This window comes from Cuculus canorus, chromosome 3 (assembly GCF_017976375.1).
Source record: "Cuculus canorus isolate bCucCan1 chromosome 3, bCucCan1.pri, whole genome shotgun sequence".
Taxonomy (NCBI): Eukaryota; Metazoa; Chordata; class Aves; order Cuculiformes; family Cuculidae; genus Cuculus; species Cuculus canorus.
Genome location: NC_071403.1, coordinates 109181578 through 109204944, shown reverse-complemented (window position 1 = coordinate 109204944; position 23367 = coordinate 109181578). Strand labels below are relative to the sequence as shown.

At 44.3% G+C, this 23367-nt stretch overlaps 2 protein-coding genes across 4 annotated transcripts; both read right to left on the bottom strand.

Annotated features, from left to right (window-relative positions):
* Positions 1–479: 479 nt before the first annotated feature.
* Positions 480–7219, bottom strand: LOC128851879 (protein ELYS-like). Of its 3 annotated transcripts, none has more exons than XM_054063991.1 (9): positions 6652–7219; positions 6351–6499; positions 5711–5815; positions 4926–5019; positions 4561–4684; positions 4388–4444; positions 3067–3213; positions 2723–2842; positions 480–1975 (listed from the first exon to the last, which is right to left on the bottom strand). In XM_054063991.1, exons 3-9 carry the CDS (start codon positions 5754–5756, stop codon positions 1802–1804), a joined length of 762 nt encoding a protein of 253 aa, XP_053919966.1. In that variant the 5' UTR covers positions 5757–5815; positions 6351–6499; positions 6652–7219; the 3' UTR covers positions 480–1801. The 3 variants fall into 3 exon arrangements, with proteins under 3 accessions (XP_053919966.1, XP_053919967.1, XP_053919969.1); XM_054063992.1 differs by having other exon boundaries at positions 7044–7219; XM_054063994.1 differs by lacking the exon at positions 6351–6499 and having other exon boundaries at positions 7044–7219.
* Positions 7220–8110: 891 nt separating this feature from the next.
* LOC128851878 (protein ELYS-like) lies at positions 8111–22975 on the bottom strand. Its single transcript, XM_054063990.1, has 21 exons — positions 22855–22975; positions 21750–22003; positions 19479–19659; positions 18464–18671; positions 17477–17593; positions 16632–16716; positions 15866–16016; positions 14993–15125; positions 14724–14905; positions 14186–14247; positions 13352–13442; positions 13176–13265; positions 12883–13023; positions 12235–12339; positions 11452–11545; positions 11087–11210; positions 10914–10970; positions 9594–9740; positions 9249–9368; positions 8359–8501; positions 8111–8271 (listed from the first exon to the last, which is right to left on the bottom strand). Exons 1-20 carry the CDS (start codon positions 22973–22975, stop codon positions 8373–8375), a joined length of 2592 nt encoding a protein of 863 aa, XP_053919965.1. The 3' UTR covers positions 8111–8271; positions 8359–8372.
* Positions 22976–23367: the final 392 nt, after the last annotated feature.

Sequence of the window (23367 nt, the reverse complement as noted above, 5' to 3'; positions counted from 1 at the left end):
GAAGCAATGAGTTCTGGTGACTCAGGAGATGGGGACCAGATGATGCAAGAGATGGGGACAAGAACCACGTCCAACACCGCGGTGAAACTGCTCCAGCTGACTGTGGCAGTCACCAAAGTCAGACGGCTCCTACAGACCCTCCCCAGCACTTCTTTCAAAGATGCAATTAACTCGGCTAAGTCTTCTAGGGCTGGAGTGTACTTTCCCACAGGGATGGCAGCTTTCCCTCAGGAGCCAGCACATCCACCATGTGCCTGGGCAAAGGAGACCTTCAAGAACAGCCTCACTTACTCTTACATGCCATGCGAAGGGCATTTTGCTGGCACAAGACAACAGGCACTTTGTCAGAAAGGAGGAACAGCTGTGAACCTGCACTTTAAATACACACGTGGAATGGAAGCGAGTTCCTCCACCACCAGCAGAAACTTTACTTTGAGGGGTTAAATAAAAACACTGTCACAGCCACACTCAGGCGCCAACATTTTATTTGGATATCTATTACACTACTAAACTTGTTAAAAACTCTTCACAACAACAACAACAAAAGCATCTTGTCTTCTTTCATTCCCAGCACCACGCCACTGCTGCATTCAGAGTTTAACAGACTATGTAAACAGTTCACCACAGTAACACTCTATTTAATAGTCGGGGAAGTGAGTAGATGGGAACCGGCCCCTTGTTCCTCAGAACCAAGGCTTGTGCACAAAAGTTTCTTTAAATACTGGAGTGTTAGCATTCTGACATACGCCTCACAAGCAGCTTGGGTGCCAGTGGGAAGGGTTTTGATCTCCTACACACACCTACTTTAAGGTCACATTTCATCCAAGAGACCTGCAAGTAGACAGGCAAGTGGGCAGCTGCACACACAGCAGCCTTCCTCATTCTAGCAGTTTCTCCTCCAGAGCCAGCTTTAGCAGTTACTACACGTTGTAAACAGCTCTTCATGGATAAGAAGGCAGAGACAATACTCCTAGTGTTCTCCAAGCTCAAAAATATCAACTACCTTTCCTCCTAGTTCTAGAGACCCAGTTCATGCCAAAACACCAAAGTTTAAATAGGTACCAAGCTTAGAGAGTTGCTTCAACTTTTACTCTCTTTTCAAAGGACTTTCACCACCCCACCCTGTAGTTCTTGCTAGCAAGAAGCTGCAAGCAACCTCGCTGCCAGTAGGCTCCATTTTCTCTTTAAACGGGACCGTTATTGGAACCATTAAGCTCATCAGGCTGGAGACGTACCCGGCCGACTGAAGAGACCTCCAGCAACTGTCAGGATAGATAAGAACGGGGATGGCCTTGATAGCAAAGGCCAAGGATATTCACATACACTATCTAGAGCCCCAAACAATCGGCTAAGGGAGTACTTGTTACCAGAGAAACGGCCACATTAAAAACTCAGGAGAGACAAGACTGTCTCCAGTATTTGCGAACTTGGTAAGCACGCAACGGTGGGGGGGAGTGGGGTGGGGTATGTGTGTGCAGCTGTGCCTTAAGGGGTATCAGCTTTCACCAACAATTCCAGAGGTGAAGAGAGATGAACAAGGTCGAGCTGTAGGATGACGGGAGATGCCCTGAAGAAGATATCCAAACAGACAAGAACACACGATTACATTTGACAAAGTCAGCATCCCCTAAAGCACCACCAAAGTTCATTCAATTATCCCATCAGAGTTCCACAGAGCACAGGTCATTCTCGAAAGCCTTTGAGGGTCACCAGTGTTGAGACCAGACGTCGTCCTCCCGAGCAGAAGGCACAGGCTGATGAGCTGAGGCGCTTACGTCGATGCCTCCATCACAGCCCAAGCTCACGGTCGGCACTTTAGAGTCGAGCTTGGGCCGGAACCAGTCACCACCACAACTGCGGTGGCCCTGCAGCACGACAACAGCGCCCACGACAGAAGCAGCCGAGCCGCTCGTGGGGCAGCGGCAGCCGCTCTTCCGGAAACCGTTCGCTCATTCAAGCGACGTTCACGATTACTCTGATGAATGAAAAGCACGAAGCAAAAAGTTTACTAATTACAAGAAGTTCATTGCACAGAACTATCTGTGTTCTTTCTAGTTAGCGAATTAGCTTACACTCCAGATCTGCCCATCGGCTCACCACACATTCACCTAGTGCTTTTAGTGAGGGCAAAGAAAGACTGCAATGACGAGAGAACGTGCAGCTGTAAGTTGAAATAAGTCTGTCACCCTGCAGGATCTTATTCTCCTACACCTGCTATCACCGGCAGATTTCAAATGGCTTGCAAAATAGCAGGCTTGCCCTTGTTTTTACCTGAAACGCCAAGGTCTGACAGGACTGAACATATAGAGGACTGCAAATGGCGTTAGACAAAATGATGTCATCATTAAAACCAGCAAGAAAAAGCTGCCTACACACACCAGGCTGGAGGAAAGTTTTCAAATGCAGGACCTAAAACTGCCAAAACCACCTTGTAAGTGTGATTCTCTGGAAAACTATGGTTCCAGAAAACAGCCAATGCTTCACGGATCCGTCACAAAAGTTCAAGGAACACCGCATTTGATCTGGCTCTTCTCAAAAGTTAGCGATGGATTTTGGTTTGTTTATAAAAGTGGGAAAGTGAAAGTTGTGGAATTGCAGAGCACGCTATAACTAGAGGAAATAAAATAACCCAAACCACCCTCTATTCTTCCCGTGGATTGGCATCCCGAGCGCTCTCATCTAGAAAACAGAGTTGTGTGCAAGACTTTGATGGCTTCATTACCTGTATGTATTTCAGGGCTTTTTTACGCTCTCCTCTACAGATGAGTGATCTAAGTACTCTTGTTTTAAGCCAGGGCTCTATTTTCATTGTTCTCGGGTGACACAGCAGGGCCAGTGATTTCTGTAAAAGTTGAAGACCAAGCTTACTAAGACATATACCTGTCCAAGTAACTGAAACCGAATCTTAAATCATGACTAATTGCTGAAGATGTCGCAGTAGGACTATGAAAAAAGCCTATTGTATTTTAGTACCTGTCATCGGCTAAGCAGCAATTTCTCAAAATCATTTTATCAATGACAGCCTTGCATGGTAAGGTACGTCCAACTGAACAGTAACGTACTTACTTCACACTCATGGTTGTCAAGGAGCCAAAATCCTTCAATGAGTTTCACGAGGCCCTGAGGGAGAGCAAAGGTGGTGGCAAAAGAGTTGACGATTTTTTCCATCTTAGGTTGCCAAAAACTGGAGATGTCTTGCAGCAAGTAAATTGTCTGATATCACATATGTAATTAAGGCTGACAAATTTGTAAGACCGGCAATTTGTCCCGTTACATTTAGAAAAACACAATGAAATGAGAATATAGAAGTGGTAGGAATCAGAAAATACTAATGTCTTAGTCTTGCCGTTTTAAACTCTTTTCACCTGGAGACAGCCAGGTCCTAACCAGAAAAAAAAAGAAAAAAAAAAAAATCTGAAGAAGGAAATACACTTTGATTTCTGTAAGGTATCCAAAAAGTTTCGCTCTAGATATTTCAATACTTCTGTTATACACTCAGGCTCCCCCTACAGTCAGTGGAGCTACCTGCTGGACATTCAGAACATCCAGTGCTTGATTACTGAAGCAAACAAATTCTACACTCATTTTGTTCCTCATTTCCAGAGGATGTAAAACAATATAAATTACGGTGTCCTTGCAATATAACTTCGCTCTGAATGATTCAGACCGGGTCTAAACCAGCATGCAGATTCACTGCTGGCAGTGCCACTTTCTCACCCCCTGTTCTTAGGGACATGTTCTAAGACAGCTCTGGGCTACCACTGTTTCCAAAGCCCTCGCTCTCTAGGCTCCCTTCCTGGGTCAGGGAACAAACCAGAAGAGCAATTCTGGGTATTTCAGCAGCTTAAAAATTAAGTGTCTGCCCATGACTTCTCTCTCCTTATTCCGTGTGCCAGCACTTGCAACAGAGCAAGAGCAAGCACTGTTGGCTGTGCTGGAAAAGCAATGATTTCAGCAAAAATCGTCTACTGCTAAGCCACCGTTAGAAATCCTCTTGCTCTGAAGCAGCAGGTTTCAGTGCGTCATTCTAGCGAGAAGCCATTTGCTATAGGTACGGGTGCTTTAAAAATTAAAAACTGTGTTTAAATTTTAAGAAAAGTCTAATGGGGCTTTTTGCCTTTAACGTTTCTTACCAAAACCCATTCTCTCATAGGAGAAAAGACCTTGCAACAGAACACTAAAAAAAAAAAAAAAAATCATAAAAAACCCACAGCACAAAAATATAAAACAATGCCTCTGTCTACGACTTAATTCTGAAGTAAATGTTTTCACTAGCATTGTGTTTGAGGAGTAAATTAAAATCTGTTCATAAGCACGCAGGTGACAAACACTTAAGAACATTTGCGTGCATCTACTGAGGTGTATTTAAAATAACCAAGAAGGATACAATCGCATGTTTGTAGATTTCGTCAGTGTTTTCCAACAAATAGAGATCCAGCAGTGCCTGAAAGGCAAAATTGAAAGTTTTGTAAGCACACCTGTCCTTCCTTGATCGTTGGCTTTTGGGTGGGGTTGGGTGGGGCGGGGGATGGTGGTGTTTTCAGTGAACGGGGCACTCACGTGTAAATTGGGAGGGGGATATTTCCCAGTCCCTCCTTCCTTTCTCTGCCACAGCTTCGCAACCTGGTCTCCAAATTGTGAAACTATGCCATCGATCATCAGGCAGTCGGAATCCTGCTTTCCTCTGGAACAAAAGGTAGCAAGGATTTGGACAGAAGAAAACACTAATTCCAGCCCCTCCATGCAACAGATTTCCTCCAGCCTGTATTTAAATTACTAGAGAAGTGAGCTCAGTGCGACAAACTTTCTGATACGCTGAGGCTTCCACCAAAACGCATCTGGCCGCAAATACAGACATCAACATAAAAGTCATCCACTTCCACTTGTGGAGCTGCAGGGGAAGTGTGCCAGAGCTGTACGCTTACCTTGACAAATCGTCCAGTTTCTGTCGCTGAGCAGCGTAGCGGGTTTGAAGCTGATGATAGTGGTAGAAACGGGGAGACAATTGTGTCGTCTCATCTACAGGCAATAAAGTAAAAGCAAGTTAAAGAAGTAAGATCACATTTCTAAACTAAAAACGTTGACTAAGAAAGATAAAAGATCATACAAGCTAAGCATCAAGAAGCACAGGCGAGCCTCCAGCTCTGAAAGAAGGCAGTCCTGTTTCTGCCTTTGCTACCAGAGATGCGAGACACAAGACTGGGTTCCGTCTTGTCTCAAGTACCGTTTCAAGTTTACCCTCAGTGTAGCACTCAAAATGGGAAGCGTAAGCTCAAGTTCCCTATCAAAAAAAAACCCAGTTCTCAAAAGGGATGTTTTTCTAACCGTGTCATGTGAATATTTGTGAGACAAGAGAGACTGACAATAGAATTTATAACCCATCCACATAAACAAGTGATTCCAAGGTGTGCTTTTTCCTCAAGCAATAAATAAAAAGTTCCAAACGTGCAGGTCAATGCCGTGAGTCTAACAAACAAGTGTCCAGTCTTTGTTGTTTAGTAGTCATTTGTTTAAAATCCCAAGTATTTCAAGCCGTGGGCATAAGCAATTCCTTATGGTCATTTCTAAGACACATTCAGTCAAGAAACTGCTTCCATCCTTCTACACTGTGCATTTGAAAAGCTGGTAAAGTCTCAGGTTCACCTAGAGAACTTCAGCAGACGTGTGGATCGCTGAACCTTGTGACCAATGCATTACGGTTCATGCTTACCTAAACCCTCTGGAAGGAGACCAGCTTGGCAGAACCAGAGGACCATTTGTGCGTGCACTGAAAAGCGGCTTGCTAGAACCTGCTTATTTCTCAAGTCTGCAAAATCTGAAAAAAAGGCATAAGATGATTTCTGTTATGCAATTCCTTTCATTTTAAAAAAAAATTCCCATCGTCACACTAAATAGAAGGTATAAAAATAACATGGCAGAATTCTCCACCTTTGCTTTTTTCACCCCGCATCACTCTCCAATGTGAAGAAAAAAAACACGATCACCAGTAGAACAGAAAGCAACCCCTTCACAGAACAGATGTGCTAAGGCTAAAATAAAAAAGTCAAAGCCTGAACCACTAAATACATTCGTGATTCGGACATCTGGGTTTCATGTAGCAGAGATTTTTCCTATAGCACAGGGATATTTTTTTCCCTCGCTTCACCAAGAAAAACCGGTAATGGAGAAAGCTATAGAAACTTCAGTAACTTACATTCCAAATGTCACTCATTTACACTGCCTGCCTAGTTTGAGTATTGCCAATACAATATTTTCAAGTAATTATCAACCAAAGCTCACGTTTGCACAATTATAACACAAGCGTCATTCCAAATGTTACTAAAACACACCAAAGATTTAGTAATACTAACAGACAAATCTTTCTCAGGAAGCTCTTGTGGTTCTCCTTGAACACACTTTAAGACTTTGCTGAGGTTGCTCAAGGCACTCTGACAGTCCTGAAGAGACTGCAGCATTTGTGGGTCAACGAAACTGCAGGAGCCATCAAACAGCGGATCACCTTTTCAAGAAGAGATATTAAATCATCAGCCTACAGAGCGATTTCAGAGTTTCAAGGTACATGCGAGCAATATCACACACCAGCAGACTACTGGATAAGTTCAGACAGAAAGAATGATTTTACATTTGCGGAATGACTACGCTAGTACTCACATATGCGGTCAAATTCATCTTCGGTGTAGACCACCTTTTTCCATGCATAGTCAGTGCCCAGGACCATGCCCAGGTGGCTTTCGAATATCTACTTCTGAAACACACTTTTACAAGCAGCAACCCCACAAGCTGAACTGCAAAAACATTTACAGCACATGCAACAGGCCCAGGTGTTTGGCGACTCTCTCCTACCACGCTCAGTTTTCACCCGCCACACAAGTAAAACCCTGCCAGACCAGCAGAGACTTCTCTCCATTACTGCTCTGCCACAACCGCGTTTAGCCATGGACCCCAAAAGGGGTTCAGCCCAAGGTACCGCTCAGTGCCATGAAGTGTAGGACTTTCCTGCCTAAAATGCAGAGCTGAGACTGATTGGAAAAGAAACACATCACCTTCCTAAGAAGATGGCACGACAGGTCATGGTTTAGCATTTAATGAATGGGGGGCGACACAGCCCTGCTTAGGTCAGGGAACAAATGTTCCTCATTTCCAGAGGATGTAAAACAATATAAATTACGGTGTCCTTGCAATATAACTTCGCTCTGAATGATTCAGACAGCTCAGAATGATTCAGGCCGCTGGTCCCGGCCACGCTTGAGGAGCGAAGCGGCAGCCGCTCTCCCAGAAACGACCCCCGCCGCGGCGACCCGGGGCCGGGGAGAAGCCGCCGAGACCGGGACGGGGAGCCGCCACCTCCCGCTCGGCGCGGGGCGGGCGGCAGAACTCGAAAAGGCGCCGCTGCGGGGCATCACGGGAGCGGCTTGAGGAGTGGCTTGAGGGGCGGCTCCCCGCGCCGTGGGCGCCATGTCCGTTTCGGGCAGCGGCGCTTCGGCTCAGCGCTGCAGGAGGCGGGGTCATCTCCTGCTCCGGGCTCTGTTCGCCGGCAGAGGCGCGCCCCGCGGTGTCCTTCTTCCACGGCGAAATCGTCACGTTCTCAAACAGCGCGGGCGCCGCTTCCCGCGTGGGAGCCGAAGCGTGCGGTCAGAGCGTGGCGCTCGTAGCCGGCAGGCGGCGCCCTTAGGCTCGGACTGCAGCTGCCAAGGGCCCCCCGCGGGAGGGCGCGCGTTTAAGGAGAGGACTGAGTGCGCCGCTGGCCATGATGGGAGCTGTAGTTCTGAGCGGGCCGGGGCTGTATAGCTCACCGGTCCGCGTCGCGGGGCACTCTGGGAGTTGTAAAGCTGACCAGCGGCGCCGCGAAGCGTGCTGGGAGCTGTAGTTCCTAGCTTTGTGTGCCGCGGGGCACGCCGGGAGCTGTTGTTCTGACCGGGCAGGGAGCTCTACAGCTGACCTGCAGTGCCGCGGTGCATGCTGGGAGTTGTAGGCCGGTGGGGACTCCATTTCCCGTGGCGCTGCGTAGGCGGGGCCGGGGCGGGGAGCGGGCTGCGAGACCCGAGGACCGGGCACCGAACACCGCACTGGGGTCTTGCCATGGATTCCCAGCACAAAGAGTGGGGTTTGTCAGTATGACCGTGCCTGGCAGTATTGCAGAACTCTTGGAAAGCACAGAAAGCATAGACACAGACACACACATGTAGGAGAAACAACAACATTTTTATTGATCCTGTAACTCTGTATGGAACATTTGCATCAACATTGGAAGCTTTGCCTTTGACGTTGAGGCTGTAAAGCAAGAGGGGGAAAAATGTCAGCCTTGTGTCCTCAGAGCGATGGTTAGCTGTCCATTACAATCCACTCCCTAAATCTTACCTTCTCTTAAGGTTTTAAAAATGGTATGGCTTGGCCCTCTGCGCTGCCAGGTGCCTTTGAACTTTCGGCAGGATTTTGCCAGGCTGATCACGTACAGAATTTCTGGCAACCGTTCGCTCATTCAAGCGACGTTCACGATTACTCTGATGAATGAAAAGCACGAAGCAAAAAGTTTACTAATTACAAGAAGTTCATTGCACAGAACTATCTGTGTTCTTTCTAGTTAGCGAATTAGCTTACACTCCAGATCTGCCCATCGGCTCACCACACATTCACCTAGTGCTTTTAGTGAGGGCAAAGAAAGACTGCAATGACGAGAGAACGTGCAGCTGTAAGTTGAAATAAGTCTGTCACCCTGCAGGATCTTATTCTCCTACACCTGCTATCACCGGCAGATTTCAAATGGCTTGCAAAATAGCAGGCTTGCCCTTGTTTTTACCTGAAACGCCAAGGTCTGACAGGACTGAACATATAGAGGACTGCAAATGGCGTTAGACAAAATGATGTCATCATTAAAACCAGCAAGAAAAAGCTGCCTACACACACCAGGCTGGAGGAAAGTTTTCAAATGCAGGACCTAAAACTGCCAAAACCACCTTGTAAGTGTGATTCTCTGGAAAACTATGGTTCCAGAAAACAGCCAGTGCTTCACGGATCCGTAACAAAAGTTCAAGGAACACCGCATTTGATCTGGCTCTTCTCAAAAGTTAGCGATGGATTTTGGTTTGTTTATAAAAGTGGGAAAGTGAAAGTTGTGGAATTGCAGAGCACGCTATAACTAGAGGAAATAAAATAACCCAAACCACCCTCTATTCTTCCTGTGGATTGGCATCCCGAGCGCTCTCATCTAGAAAACAGAGTTGTGTGCAAGACTTTGATGGCTTCATTACCTGTATGTATTTCAGGGCTTTTTTACGCTCTCCTCTACAGATGAGTGATCTAAGTACTCTTGTTTTAAGCCAGGGCTCTATTTTCATTGTTCTCGGGTGACACAGCAGGGCCAGTGATTTCTGTAAAAGTTGAAGACCAAGCTTACTAAGACATATACCTGTCCAAGTAACTGAAACCGAATCTTAAATCATGACTAATTGCTGAAGATGTCGCAGTAGGACTATGAAAAAAGCCCTATTGTATTTTAGTACCTGTCATCGGCTAAGCAGCAATTTCTCAAAATCATTTTATCAATGACAGCCTTGCATGGTAAGGTACGTCCAACTGAACAGTAACGTACTTACTTCACACTCATGGTGGTCAAGGAGCCAAAATCCTTCAACGAGTTTCACGAGGCCCTGAGGGAGAGCAAAGGTGGTGGCAAAAGAGTTGACGATTTTTTCCATCTTAGGTTGCCGAAAACTGGAGATGTCTTGCAGCAAGTAAATTGTCTGATATCACATATGTAATTAAGGCTGACAAATTTGTAAGACCGGCAATTTATCCCGTTACATTTAGAAAAACACAATGAAATGAGAATATAGAAGTGGTAGGAATCAGAAAATACTAATGTCTTAGTCTTGCCGTTTTAAACTCTTTTCACCTGGAGACAGCCAGGTCCTAACCAGAAAAAAAAAGAAAAAAAAAAAATCTGAAGAAGGAAATACACTTTGATTTCTGTAAGGTATCCAAAAAGTTTCGCTCTAGATATTTCAATACTTCTGTTATACACTCAGGCTCCCCCTACAGTCAGTGGAGCTACCTGCTGGACATTCAGAACATCCAGTGCTTAATTACTGAAGCAAACAAATTCTACACTCATTTTGTTCCTCATTTCCAGAGGATGTAAAACAATATAAATTACGGTGTCCTTGCAATATAACTTCGCTCTGAATGATTCAGACCGGGTCTAAACCAGCATGCAGATTCACTGCTGGCAGTGCCACTTTCTCACCCCCTGTTCTTAGGGACATGTTCTAAGACAGCTCTGGGCTACCACTGTTTCCAAAGCCCTCGCTCTCTAGGCTCCCCTTCCTGGGTCAGGGAACAAACCAGAAGAGCAATTCTGGGTATTTCAGCAGCTTAAAAATTAAGTGTCTGCCCATGACTTCTCTCTCCTTATTCCGTGTGCCAGCACTTGCAACAGAGCAAGAGCAAGCACTGTTGGCTGTGCTGGAAAAGCAATGATTTCAGCAAAAATCGTCTACTGCTAAGCCACCGTTAGAAATCCTCTTGCTCTGAAGCAGCAGGTTTCAGTGCGTCATTCTAGCGAGAAGCCATTTGCTATAGGTACGGGTGCTTTAAAAATTAAAAACTGTGTTTAAATTTTGAGAAAAGATTAATGGGGCTTTTTGCCTTTAACGTTTCTTACCAAAACCCATTCTCTCATAGGAGAAAAGACCTTGCAACAGAACACTAAAAAAAAAAAAAAAATCATAAAAAACCCACAGCACAAAAATATAAAACAATGCCTCTGTCTACGACTTAATTCTGAAGTAAATGTTTTCACTAGCATTGTGTTTGAGGAGTAAATTAAAATCTGTTCATAAGCACGCAGGTGACAAACACTTAAGAACATTTGCGTGCATCTACTGAGGTGTATTTAAAATAACCAAGAAGGATACAATCGCATGTTTGTAGATTTCGTCAGTGTTTTCCAACAAATAGAGATCCAGCAGTGCCTGAAAGGCAAAATTGAAAGTTTTGTAAGCACACCTGTCCTTCCTTGATCGTTGGCTTTTGGGTGGGGTTGGGTGGGGCGGGGGATGGTGGTGTTTTCAGTGAACGGGGCACTCACGTGTAAATTGGGAGGGGGATATTTCCCAGTCCCTCCTTCCTTTCTCTGCCACAGCTTCGCAACCTGGTCTCCAAATTGTGAAACTACGCCATCAATCATCAGGCAGTCAGAATCCTGCTTTCCTCTGGAACAAAAGGTAGCAAGGATTTGGACAGAAGAAAACACTAATTCCAGCCCCTCAATGCAACAGATTTCCTCCAGCCTGTATTTAAATTACTAGAGAAGTGAGCTCAGTGCGACAAACTTTCTGATACGCTGAGGCTTCCACCAAAACTCATCTGGCCGCAAATACAGACATCAACATAAAAGCCATCCACTTCCACTTGTGGAGCTGCAGGGGAAGTGTGCCAGAGCTGTACGCTTACCTTGACAAATCGTCCAGTTTCTGTCGCTGAGCAGCGCAGCGGGTTTGAAGCTGACGATAGTGGTAGAAACGGGGAGACAATTGTGTCGTCTCATCTACAGGCAATAAAGTAAAAGCAAGTTAAAGAAGTAAGATCACATTTCTAAACTAAAAACGTTGACTAAGAAAGATAAAAGATCATACAAGCTAAGCATCAAGAAGCACAGGCGAGCCTCCAGCTCTGAAAGAAGGCAGTCCTGTTTCTGCCTTTGCTACCAGAGATGCGAGACACAAGACTGGGTTCCGTCTTGTCTCAAGTACCGTTTCAAGTTTACCCTCAGTGTAGCACTCAAAATGGGAAGCGTAAGCTCAAGTTCCCTATCAAAAAAACCCAGTTCTCAAAAGGGATGTTTTTCTAACCGTGTCATGTGAATATTTGTGAGACAAGAGAGACTGACAATAGAATTTATAATCCATCCACATAAACAAGTGATTCCAAGGTGTGCTTTTTTCTCAAGCAATAAATAAAAAGTTCCAAACGTGCAGGTCAATGCCGTCAGTCTAACAAACAAGTGTCCAGTCTTTGTTGTTTAGTAGTCATTTGTTTAAAATCCCAAGTATTTCAAGCCGTGGGCATAAGCAATTCCTTATGGTCATTTCTAAGAAACATTCAGTCAAGAAACTGCTTCCATCCTTCTACACTGTGCATTTGAAAAGCTGGTAAAGTCTCAGGTTCACCTAGAGAACTTCAGCAGACGTGTGGATCGCTGAACCTTGTGACCAATGCATTACGGTTCATGCTTACCTAAACCCTCTGGAAGGAGACCAGCTTGGCAGAACCAGAGGACCATTTGTGCGTGCACTGAAAAGCGGCTTGCTGTAACCTGCTTATTTCTCAAGTCTGCAAAATCTGAAAAAAAGGCACAAGATGATTTCTGTTATGCAATTCCTTTCATTTTAAAAAAAATTCCCATCATCACACTAAATAGAAGGTATAAAAATAACATGGCAGAATTCTCCACCTTTGCTTTTTTCACCCCGCATCACTCTCCAATGTGAAGAAAAAAAAACACGATCACCAGTAGAACAGAAAGCAACCCCTTCACAGAACAGATGTGCTAAGGCTAAAATAAAAAAGTCAAAGCCTGAACCACTAAATACATTCGTGATTCGGACATCTGGGTTTCGTGTAGCAGAGATTTTTCCTATAGCACAGGGATATTTTTTTCCCTCGCTTCACCAAGAAAAACCGATAATCGAGAAAGCTATAGAAACTTCAGTAACTTATATTCCAAATGTCACTCATTTACACTGCCTGCCTAGTTTGAGTATTGCCAATACAATATTTTCAAGTAATTATCAACCAAAGCTCACGTTTGCACAATTATAACACAAGCGTCATTCCAACTGTTACTAAAGCACACCAAAGATTTAGTAATACTAACAGACAAACCTTTCTCAGGAAGATCTTGTGGTTCTCCTTGAACACACTTTAAGACTTTGCTGAGGTTGCTCAAGGCACTCTGACAGTCCTGAAGAGACTGCAGCATTGGTGGGTCAACGAAGCTGCAGGAGCCATCAAACAGCGGATCACCTGTTCAAGAAGAGATATTAAATCATCAGCCTACAGAGCGATTTCAGAGTTTCAAGGTACATGCGAGCAATATCACACACCAGCAGACTACTGGATAAGTTCAGACAGAAAGAATGATTTTACATTTGCAGAATGACTACGCTAGTACTCACATATGCGGTCAAATTCATCTTTGATGTAGACCACCTTTTTCCACGCATAGTCACGAATAAACCGTAAATTCGCCGCGGAATTTGGCTGCTCTTTAAAAGAAGAGAACAGAAAAGAAATTAATCAACATTTTCAAACTAAAAAAGACAAACCAGAAAAGCAACCTTACAAGTCTTACTTTCAGATGTCCAATGCTTAATGCATGCAGTCAGCAGTTCTAAAGAACCCGTTTGGACAGCCGCAGACAGTATCCCCTCTAACTGCTCCTCCTAAGAAGAACAGACAAAATTAAAGGAGAACATTCCATACTTTCAACATCTGAGCCATCCACAGTACAAATCTCTGAACGATATCGTCCCAGTTCAGCAAAGGGAAAGTAAAACAAGTCTTGATTTCCCAAGCTATTTCCGAGCTGGAGCTGGTACCAGGACGTCTGATAGGAATCTAAAGAGTCTGCCTCAGGCTTGCAAAATAAACAGCGTAGGGGCTAGGCCAACTTGCCAAGGAATTTATTTTTAGCTACCACACCAGGCAGAACTGTTATTTGCCCTAACGCACTTCCACAAATCTGAAATCTGTGTCTTCTCAATCATTTCCATCATTTCTCTTTTCCTCCATTCCGCCCTCCTTTCTCAAGCTAATCAGGGATCCAAGCCCTAACTCATGACTACGCAGGTAGTCCAACAGGTGGGTAATGAAGATCTAGCAACTTTCCTCAACTTCCTCAAGACTTCTGTTCTTGCCCCTCCAGCACTGCTCTATACCTTCCTGGACACTCAGTCCCTGACCGGGCTTCAGCTGGAGACAATGATAGTTCTACAGTCTCAACAGTGGACGTAAAACACCACTATTTGCACGGAACTTGCAGGATACCATTGCAATTACGTGTGGGGACGAGCATAAAATGAGCATAAAATGGTCTCGGACACCAAAAGCAGTGCAACAGAAGAAACTTAGCCAAGGGACACCTCTTTAGGCATTCTCAAGAAAGCTTGAGACAGGAAAAGCTCACCTCCTTCTGGAAACCGTTGAAAGTCACATGGACAACTCCAGAGCTCAGCAAGCACACTCCATCTGCAGAAACAATGAATGTTAGACAACATTCCGTCCTCTCGGAGTTATGTCATGATTACTTCACATTTTTCCAACAGCATTAACTGGAAAGATAGAACTGACTACCTGTTGCCTTCATAAGATCACTTACGAGATGGTTTTAAAAAAAAAAAATGCCTATGCATAGAAATCTTATCTCTAGTGCTACCGAGGTGCTGCGCTTTGAGCTTCCGTTCCAAGTCATTTTATGACCATCGCCGCTTCACAGGCTACATTAGAAAAGCACCAAACCCCAAACCACAGTGGTTTGACCATCAGATACGATTCACAATACTAAAGACCTCATTAGTACCACATCATCAAGGCTGGGTTTGTGGGGCTTCGGGGTGTTCTGGTTTGGTTTGCGTTTTGAGTGGCAAGCATTGAATAAGAGAAGCAAAAAATGGCATCGGAGCTCAATTTAATCTTATCACTATTCAAAGCAGTGAAATACCTACCAAAATTATAGCCGCTTGCATTTAGAATCTGGTCAGGCGGTAGGTAAGAAGGAGGCGCTCCCCAGGTTAGACTCGGCTTGTGGACCAGAACATCCAAAATGGGCTCTGGAGCAGCCATGCTTGTTACGTTCTCCAGTGTCCACAGGGCAAAATAAGGGCAATCGAGGAGGAATTTTTCTAGCCTTAAAGAAAACAAGCGCATGAGCTAAAAGCCAACATTGATACGAATTATTTGCAAGGACAGTGAAAACAGCTTAATAAAATTCTACCTTGCTGAAGTCGGCATTTCAGCATCGTACCAGCAATTAATGTCAAACACGCCCAGGTAAGCCGATGGTTTTTCCTGACCGTAGGTAGTCACTTGCCAACAAAAGATCGAGATGCTGATGTAAGGAGTTGTTACTGTAAAAGACAAGACATTGTTTCTTACTGGTAGAAAATACAATACACCTGACATTTTCAAAACACCACTCTCCACTTCGGCTTAATTCTGTTATATAAATTGGAAACACAACGCTTACTTACTAAGAATAATACAGAGAAATACCGAAGAGCAAACGCCTCTCTGACAGGTTCTAGACACACCGCCCCTCTTTCTTGTTCAAATTGTCTCAGTTCTATGTCAAATCACACACACAACTATTTGCTAATTAAGATTTCCGTACACAAAGTGTTGACCAAGACCGTTAGCTAGGCAAAGAGTTGAGGACAAAAACCCATATGCTGGGAGCACAGACCCGGCTCCTTTCTGAGCCATTCAACTGAACCAGCCCTAGTACTGAGCCCCGAGGAACACCGCTTGTAACCAGCCGCCAGCTGGATGCAGATGCAGATAGAGGTTGGAACGGGGAACGAAAGAGACAGGTAACGTGGCCAAACAATGGAGAGGATGGCCTTATTGGTCAAAGAAGACAGCCGAAGGAAGAAAACAACTGATGACCCCGCCATACACCGCTATAGCGTGTCAGCAAGCATAAAATAAAACCTTTTTTTCCCCTGAATGAAGTCCCACATAACTGAAGCATCTTATTTTTTTTTTTTTAATACAGACAACAAAACAGTCTATACAGATATTTAAGACCTGTAGACTGTGCGTACAGACCAGCATTCATTCCTTAGATGACACGGGCATCAGAACAAACCTTCATTAGCGTTATCCTCTTTGTCAACATTGTCATCAAAATCTTCTATGGTCTGACACCTCAGGAGTTTAATATTGCTACTTTGCCTTCTCCAGGGAAGAATTCCGCTCGCGAGATCTAAATGGAACCTTTCTTTACAGCATTCCAAATCCTGGGGAAAAAGAACAGATGAGAGAAAAGGTCATTTGGAGATAAAAACATACGGTTGACTTCAATAGGAAAGAATGTCTCTATCTAATATAAGATGCATATTGTATTGTATACACTTCCCACGAGCTTATTTCTGATGGCAAATAGACAGAGCTCAACAGAAGACCAAGAACATAAACCCAAAGATCAGGAAAGAGTGAAGAGATACCTTTATTTGGCCCCATTTTAAGAAGGGGAAAGAGACAGAAGCTTATTCAAGTCTGCAGTCTGGTTAAACAAAGCTCTTCAAAGCCCTGCCTTCTTTTCCCACATGCCATTAATCCGGTGTTCAAGTCCAGAATCATTCTTTCTCTAAAAGCTGCTTCCTTTTCAGGAATTTAATGTACGTGGGCTCTTTGCAGATGCATCCAGTTGGAACACACAGTGCTGCAGTACAAAACTGTACGACTTGTTTTCAAAAAGGATGCACAAAGACCATGCCCAGGAAGGCTCAGCAAAGGATTTTTCATTTCTTAAGGCTGCTCTGGCTTTTGATGGTAAACATCACCCCTGCCAACTTCACTGATACTCCCTTAGAGAAACTTACAGTTTTCACCTTTTCACACGCTCCTCTTACCTCATACATGACTTGTCCGGATGCCAAACGTTTTCGATCACCAAATCTTAACTGCATCAGGTGTAAACTCAAAACATCGCCTTCGCTGAAAGAGGTATAAATGATGAAATGTGATTACAAAGCTGCTTTACAGTCCTCGTTATGATTGTATTAGGTCAAGACTAAAGTTTTCTTAAAAGCATGCTCTTCCTGAAATGAAAAACATCACTTCCCAAAACAGAATAGTTGGTCACCCTTGGCCACTAAGCCACAGACCAGGAAATATTGACACTAGCAGCTTTCGGGGCAAATGCTTACTCTGGATCCTTCCACGTGCTGATTTGATTCATTAGCCCATCAGAAAATGTTGTCTTTTCTACTGACACAGGGACGGCTCTCGGCCAGGTGAGCTGAAAACGCTCATGAAGGCTCCAAAGACGACAGCGAAAGCTTGCCCAGGGGAATCAGCAATACCATCCCCTCTTTCCTTTAGGGGCAGCTGTTCTCTTGACACCTTTAGTGTCCTTGATTGGCAGCCTCAGCTACTAGTAATGCTATTTGAAAACTGCTGTGTAAAAATCAAACTAATCATGAAGCAGTCATCAAGAAACTAAGGAAATCTTTTCCAAAGGCAAGCACAAAAATATAGCAGTTGTTGTTGTGCCTTCTTCCAGAAGGTAGGAACTAGTAGGTCCCTCCCCACTTCTGTGAAATCCTGTAAAAATCACATTAGAATCCTAACACCTTCTGCAGCTGAGAGAATCTCCTGCAGAGCTAAATAAACAAAACAAAGATACACGTATCAACTGAATGTGAACAAACTTATTAAAAAAAATATCAGTGGCTTATGGCATGTTTTAATTCACCTTTCTTGGGTAGACTTAACAGCCCACAAGTAGCAACAACTGCTAGGGTCGTTCTCTGGCTCTTGAAAAGTAACGGCGTAGACAGGAGCCCTTCTTTGTCCAACGCGACAGTGGTGCCTACAGGTTTACAAAAAAAGGGGGAAAGAAAAACAAGAAAAAAGGTGAGCCTCCTGGTCCTAACAGTTTGTAGAAGGGTAGAAGCATCTCCTGAGAAAGAGCACCCGACGTGCTTATCCTCGAAGTGCACAAGGTCATACTTCCATCTCAAAGAAGTGAGTCAAGGGAGACACTATGCTGTATGCAGCAGTCAAGGAGCAACAAAATTACTGCCCGTCAAAGGATATAGCCTGGATTTGTGCCCTCCTCTGCCTGAGGAGGAGGAACATACGTGATTGCTTCAGCTGCCAGGCGAAAGAATGTTCCTACTATTGTAGCCTACTTCCACATTGACCTGAAAAGGCAGCACATTTCCTGAACATATTTAAAACAGCGCCGAAGAGGAGTGGTTTCTTCTTTCTTTACTTGAACTACGTAAAGCATTTTTCTCCCAGACTTCTGAACCTTACTGGCACCTTCACAATCTATTCTTGACACCTGATTATTCCTTCACTCTCTGTTTAGGCATCCAGTAGCGTCCAGTGAGTCACTGCAGATTTGTGGGAGTGAACCCCTATCTGAATTTGGTCCAATATTTCAAGTGAGATTGCTCTTCGGCAGATTTAAAATCACCTCTTAGTTTTCCTACTGCTTTGAGCTTTACGTGTCCCTTATTCTCATCTCTAAGCGTTCTAGGCAAATTTCATTCACGCGCATCTTTGCCTTGGAGTGGATCAGTCTCCTATTTTGGTCAAGGCTGAAACGTAGGAAAGAATTTATTTCCAGGCACAGGGCAGCTATTGACTTTCCCCGCCTCATTAGTTTGATCCTGGACACTTTAAAGAATATTATCAACAAAATCACACTATCAACACACTTCAGCCTACTTACTCCCTCCACAAAGTTTTCATATTCCATAGTGAGAGGCAGCCATCTGAAAAACCCACAACCAGATGATTGCTTCTGCTTATGTAGCACAGCGTCGATATTGGTGTTCCGGACAAGTTTGGTAATTGAAAGCAGAGACGTCTCCCTTCTCTACTGGCAGTTTCTCTTCTGAGTGCAACTTCAGCAGGAAACATAGTGACAAATCTGAGATCTGCACACACAAAACCAGACGTGAGTGTGTTGTGCAACTTGGGTTGCATTTTAAACACTGATGTGACAACACCTATAATCTCATTCCACCGTCCCAGGAGAAAAAAAAACTTGAAGCAAAACTTTATTTTGCTCTTTCCATTTTGTAGGCATTCAAAGAACAAAAGAATTCCCTGATCAGACAGGTATTCTCACTCGTTCTTTAACATCAGGGAAAAGTGTAGCCTTCCTAGAAAGGTTTGGGTTGGATGAGACTTAGAGATAGACGGCTTCTCCTTGGGCTCTGGAAATGGGCAGTTTGGGCTTCCTGATGGAGCTGTTTAAAGTGACATCAGCTCCTGAAGCTACTTTTGTGATAGTCAGGAGTGTTTGCAATCTGAATAGACAAATTAGAGATTCCCTGCATCCAAACGCACAATTCTGGATAAGTCCGATTCATTTTAGAAAAGAAGCCTACGCTTCGCCCTGAGTCAATCAACAGAAGCAGAAGAACATTCCTGAGGAACAGGGCACCTCTGACACAGCTTCCCATCGGGCTGCTGCAATGACTCAGATGGCAAAATTCCTACCCCTCACCGGTAAGAATCATAGTGACGCTGGGATCTTGGTGAGAGGGGGGCAATTTAACCTTAGGATTAAGCCACTCCCTCTTTAGGTCACTGCAGAACTGTACGACGTCAAACTGCCCTCTGTTATCAGCAGTCGCCAATACCTGCACACTACTGCCTTCACAGAGGGATGCGTATTGGTTGTCTCAAAGACACACATTTTCCTACCGTCAAAGTCAAGTTTAAAACTGCAAGCTCACCCAATGCTTCTGTTTCATCCAGACTCCAAGATGTACTGTCCAAGCAAAGGTCAACCAGAAACAGATGACCGACATCTGTAGCCACCGCTGCAATGCCAAAGAGCCATCGCAGGCTCTGATGCAGGTGTTGAGTGCTCACGCTGGGTCCTCCGCAATTAATTATGGGTTCTACAGCAACCACCTGCAGGAAGACCACAAGTTAAGATTTAAGATGTTTGACCAGCTAAACAGAAATCATTCAAAAGCAAAGTCGGAATTAACACACCAGAAACAGGAAAGTAAACACGGGGTCAAGAGACTTCAAAACAAAGCAGTATTTCCCATTAGATGATGAAAACAAAATCTCTCTACAAAACAAAATCTCTTACTGCTTTCGTTTACTAGATTCCCTACAGGTTTTTAACTGAATTAACATCAGCTTAGATCGTGCCTTCTGTTATCACAGCTCACCAGTTTCCCCTTCCTACTTAGGTAATTAACTCTAAGAAAACAGAGAAAATCAGTTATGTGCAAGAATCTTTTTTGCAGTAAGTAAGAAAGACAACACCACATCTCGTTCTCCCGCTGCTCACAGCCCACCAGCACTGCGATGCAGGCTGTGCCTTCTTTGCCAAACAGGTATGATGGGAAATGGTGCCTGTAAGCCAGATGAGGCAGTGGTCAAGATGCATGGTAGTGGTAGACGCACCATTGCCACGGGAATGCAACGTTCTGGGAGAGCGTTTAAAGGAGATACGAGCTTAGGAACATTTACACCGGTCCCCATTTAGACTAAAAGTAGCAACCAGATAATGTAAAAAAATAGTTTTAAATGCACACCAGCACTTTTAGGAGTGTTAAGAAGGCTTTTAAAAGCCAGGCTACAACAACGGCAACAAGAACAGCAGCTCGTTGGGTAAAAAGCTAACTCCAGCTGAGGAAGAAGGGCACACTGCTCTTTAACATGCCGAGCGGGTCTGCCTGCAACTTTATGACAAGGTGAAGACAAACCCCTTGGCACATCTTGCAACGCATCCAGGACGAGACTGACTGCTATAGCAGTGGTACGAGCACACGGAGACTCCAGCATTAAAGCTCCGTGATGAAAAAATGTGGGCTGGCCTCAGCCTTCGTACAAAATGCACAACTTCCTTGCTCCCAGAAGATACACCCACGCAGAAAATCATTCATAAACTAAGGTGCTTATTGCAATGACAAAATTAATCCTAACAACGTTATGACATTTTTCATTCCAACAGAATTTACTTCCTGATTATACACTTCTGGCAGCAGGCAGCTTGCCTTTCCAGCTAAAACTCTGAAGGCTGAGCAAGGCGGTAGGGAAACTAACACAGTGGAGCACCAACTCGACTCCTGTCTTTAGAACTTAGCACAGTACAAACCCTTACTTCTTGTCATCACACTGCAGCATTGCAAACAAACAAAACTCTGCCTGTGTTCTAGCAAGTCCAACCCTATCCCCTTACGGAAAACTGAGGGATAAATAAGCCTTTCTCGCTTGCAGGTTCTAAGACGACAAAAGCCCAGTGAATCTTGATGTTCTATCCACTTACGCTGATTCCTGTTTACGTTAAGATAAACACCCTCTGAGGATGTGGGTTATAGAGGACAGAAAACAAATAGGAACTTTACACCAATGGACCCCATCTACACAAGCACAAGACACACCAAGCGGAGCTTCAGGAGCTGTGGCTTGAAAGGCAATCTGACAACAATCTGTCAGATAAGTCACTAAAGGCTCTTTCTCCTTATCCACAGTCAACACAAAAATGTCTTCTGCTCTAAAGTCACCTGCTTGCTAGTCTGAGATAGATGCGAATGTGTCTAAGCCATTTTCGGCAGAACTAGGGGGGTCTGAGATCTTTGAAAGACAGTATTTCTGACAGAAATTAAGCATGTAGGAAATGTAGCATACAGACCATTCAAAGAGTAGGCTTTGTTATTTTTTCACTCTGGCTGAAAGAAAGATATTTTTCAATGCCTTTTTGTGGAAGCGGAGCAGTAGGTAACTATGTGCTCTACAGTAAACCCAAAAAAACTCGTAAAAGTTTTCAAAAGACAATAGTACCAGAAATCTCAAAAGACAATAGTACCATTAAGCCTGGGATTTTACACGGAGGCTCAGTCAACTGGATACTCTCAAGTAATAACATGGTAATGCAATGCAGAAAAAACACGCCTGCAAAGGGATGCTCCTAAGCTTTTCCTGAAACTGGGTTATGCAGCACGGAACAAATAAAAGCTTCGTTCTTCTCACTAAAATGGACGTACCCTTCCGGGAAGAGCAACTGCTTTAATCACTCTTGATACTTCCGGGTCGTACAAGCAGAGAACACTTCTCTCTCCATCTTCCAATGCAATTATCAGTCCGGTGCTTTCCTCCCACGAAAACTCCCTCACCGCTCGAATAGTGGGAGGCTGTTTGTGCGCTCCTCTGAAATGGTACGCAGAGAGCTGCTGGCCTGTCACCGAGTTCACTACCTCGAGCTGAGGACCCCGTGCCAGCCACGCTAGGTCAGTTCTCCCTGGAAGAGAAGAGAAAGCTGAATGAAGCAAGTTTCCAAGCAAAGACTGAAAAGAAGTGAAAAACCACAGTCCCTCCTCCTTTCCTTCAAGAAAAGGTCCTAAGAGAGGGAGACGGACTAACCTAATTCTGGTCAATTATTTCAAATCACCCACTGAAATTGCCAAGTAGTACATCTTGAAATGAACAACCTTAGTATCGACTCAATTACTGCCTTTAGAGTCACGTAAATAGACTCTTCCCTGCTCTTGACAGAAGCCTAGACATCCAGCTCTACTTCCAGATCACCTCGGAAGTCCACCTCCTAATCAGCTCAGCCCCCTTCAGCAAATCTCGCTGGGTACCCAGCTACGTCCTATTCAATACTTTGGGAAAATGGCTGCAGCACTTCACTCTGTTATCCTCTTCCTTCTCTTTTCATTCGGACTCACAAGAAAAAGCAGCGGGCGTTGCCTCTCTAACACTGTACAAGAACTAGTTCTGCACCTGATGTTATGATGCGCATAGAGCTTGAGCTGCTACAAGTAAATACGGCCCAAAACAACACTGGTGCTCTTTTGAGAACTGCCTTCGACGTAACTAAAACCTGAGGAGGGATCACTGACTCCGCATCTTGAAGTAAATTCTTTCGTAGCACCGGTTAGGTGCATATTGTTGTCGTTTCAAGCTTTCACTTGACTAACCTTTAATACTAGCATTTTTAATGGTTAGAACAGCCTTTTCCTTCTCTCTCAACCGGATGCATCCTAACAGCACCCACCTGACACACCTGATCCTATGACCCTGTGCTTCAGGTAACCTCCAGGCAATAATAGCTCTATACCAAGACCAAAGTTGAAGGAAAATTCTCACCTCCAGAAAACTTCCCGTGCAGCACAGAACCTTGGGTGACCTCATCTTTCCCAAGAGCCTGAAGAGTCCCCTCTGGGAACTGCAGCAGGCTGCTCGTCACCTGCGCTCTTACGTCTCGCATTCTTCACTCTAAATTAAGAAAAAAAAAATAGGAGAAGAGACTCGCGTCAGCCATGAACATTTTTGAGATTGGCACAAGTTTCATCAGTACGCTGTGAAAAATCTCCTCTACGTTGCCTGTAGCTCTTTTCCTTACAAAGACGGCCCTCAAGACAGGTTTGGATCTCACAGCAGAGCAAAAGGAGAATCCTTTGCTTTGCTAATGCCTATGAAATCACCAACAACAAGTGACACAGAGGTATTGACAAGATAAAGAACAGGGAAAAAACAATACGCTCTGTTCCAGTCTACTTATCGAGGTTAGTAAGGTGGGATCTGAGAAAAATCATCTTCTCAAAACTTGCTCAGGAACAGGTATGAGTTCCCATTTCTTCTTTCCCTTGATTTCATAAT

Excerpts from the sequence above, each read along its gene's own strand:
- LOC128851878 (XM_054063990.1), bottom strand. The coding sequence starts at position 22,975 with ATGCGAGACGTAAGAGCGCAGGTGACGAGCAGCCTGCTGCAGTTCCCA. Across the intron at positions 16,017-16,631 it reads CCGGACAAGTCATGTATGAG|GATTTGGAATGCTGTAAAGA; the intron begins GTAAGAGGAGCG and ends CTTTTTCCCCAG. Across the intron at positions 11,211-11,451 it reads AAACTGGACGATTTGTCAAG|AGGAAAGCAGGATTCTGACT; the intron begins GTAAGCGTACAG and ends CTTTTGTTCCAG.
- LOC128851879 (XM_054063991.1), bottom strand. The coding sequence starts at position 5,756 with ATGGTCCTCTGGTTCTGCCAAGCTGGTCTCCTTCCAGAGGGTTTAG. Across the intron at positions 5,020-5,710 it reads TCTCCTTCCAGAGGGTTTAG|ATGAGACGACACAATTGTCT; the intron begins GTAAGCATGAAC and ends TATTGCCTGTAG. Across the intron at positions 2,843-3,066 it reads TTGACAACCATGAGTGTGAA|AAATCACTGGCCCTGCTGTG; the intron begins GTAAGTACGTTA and ends CAACTTTTACAG.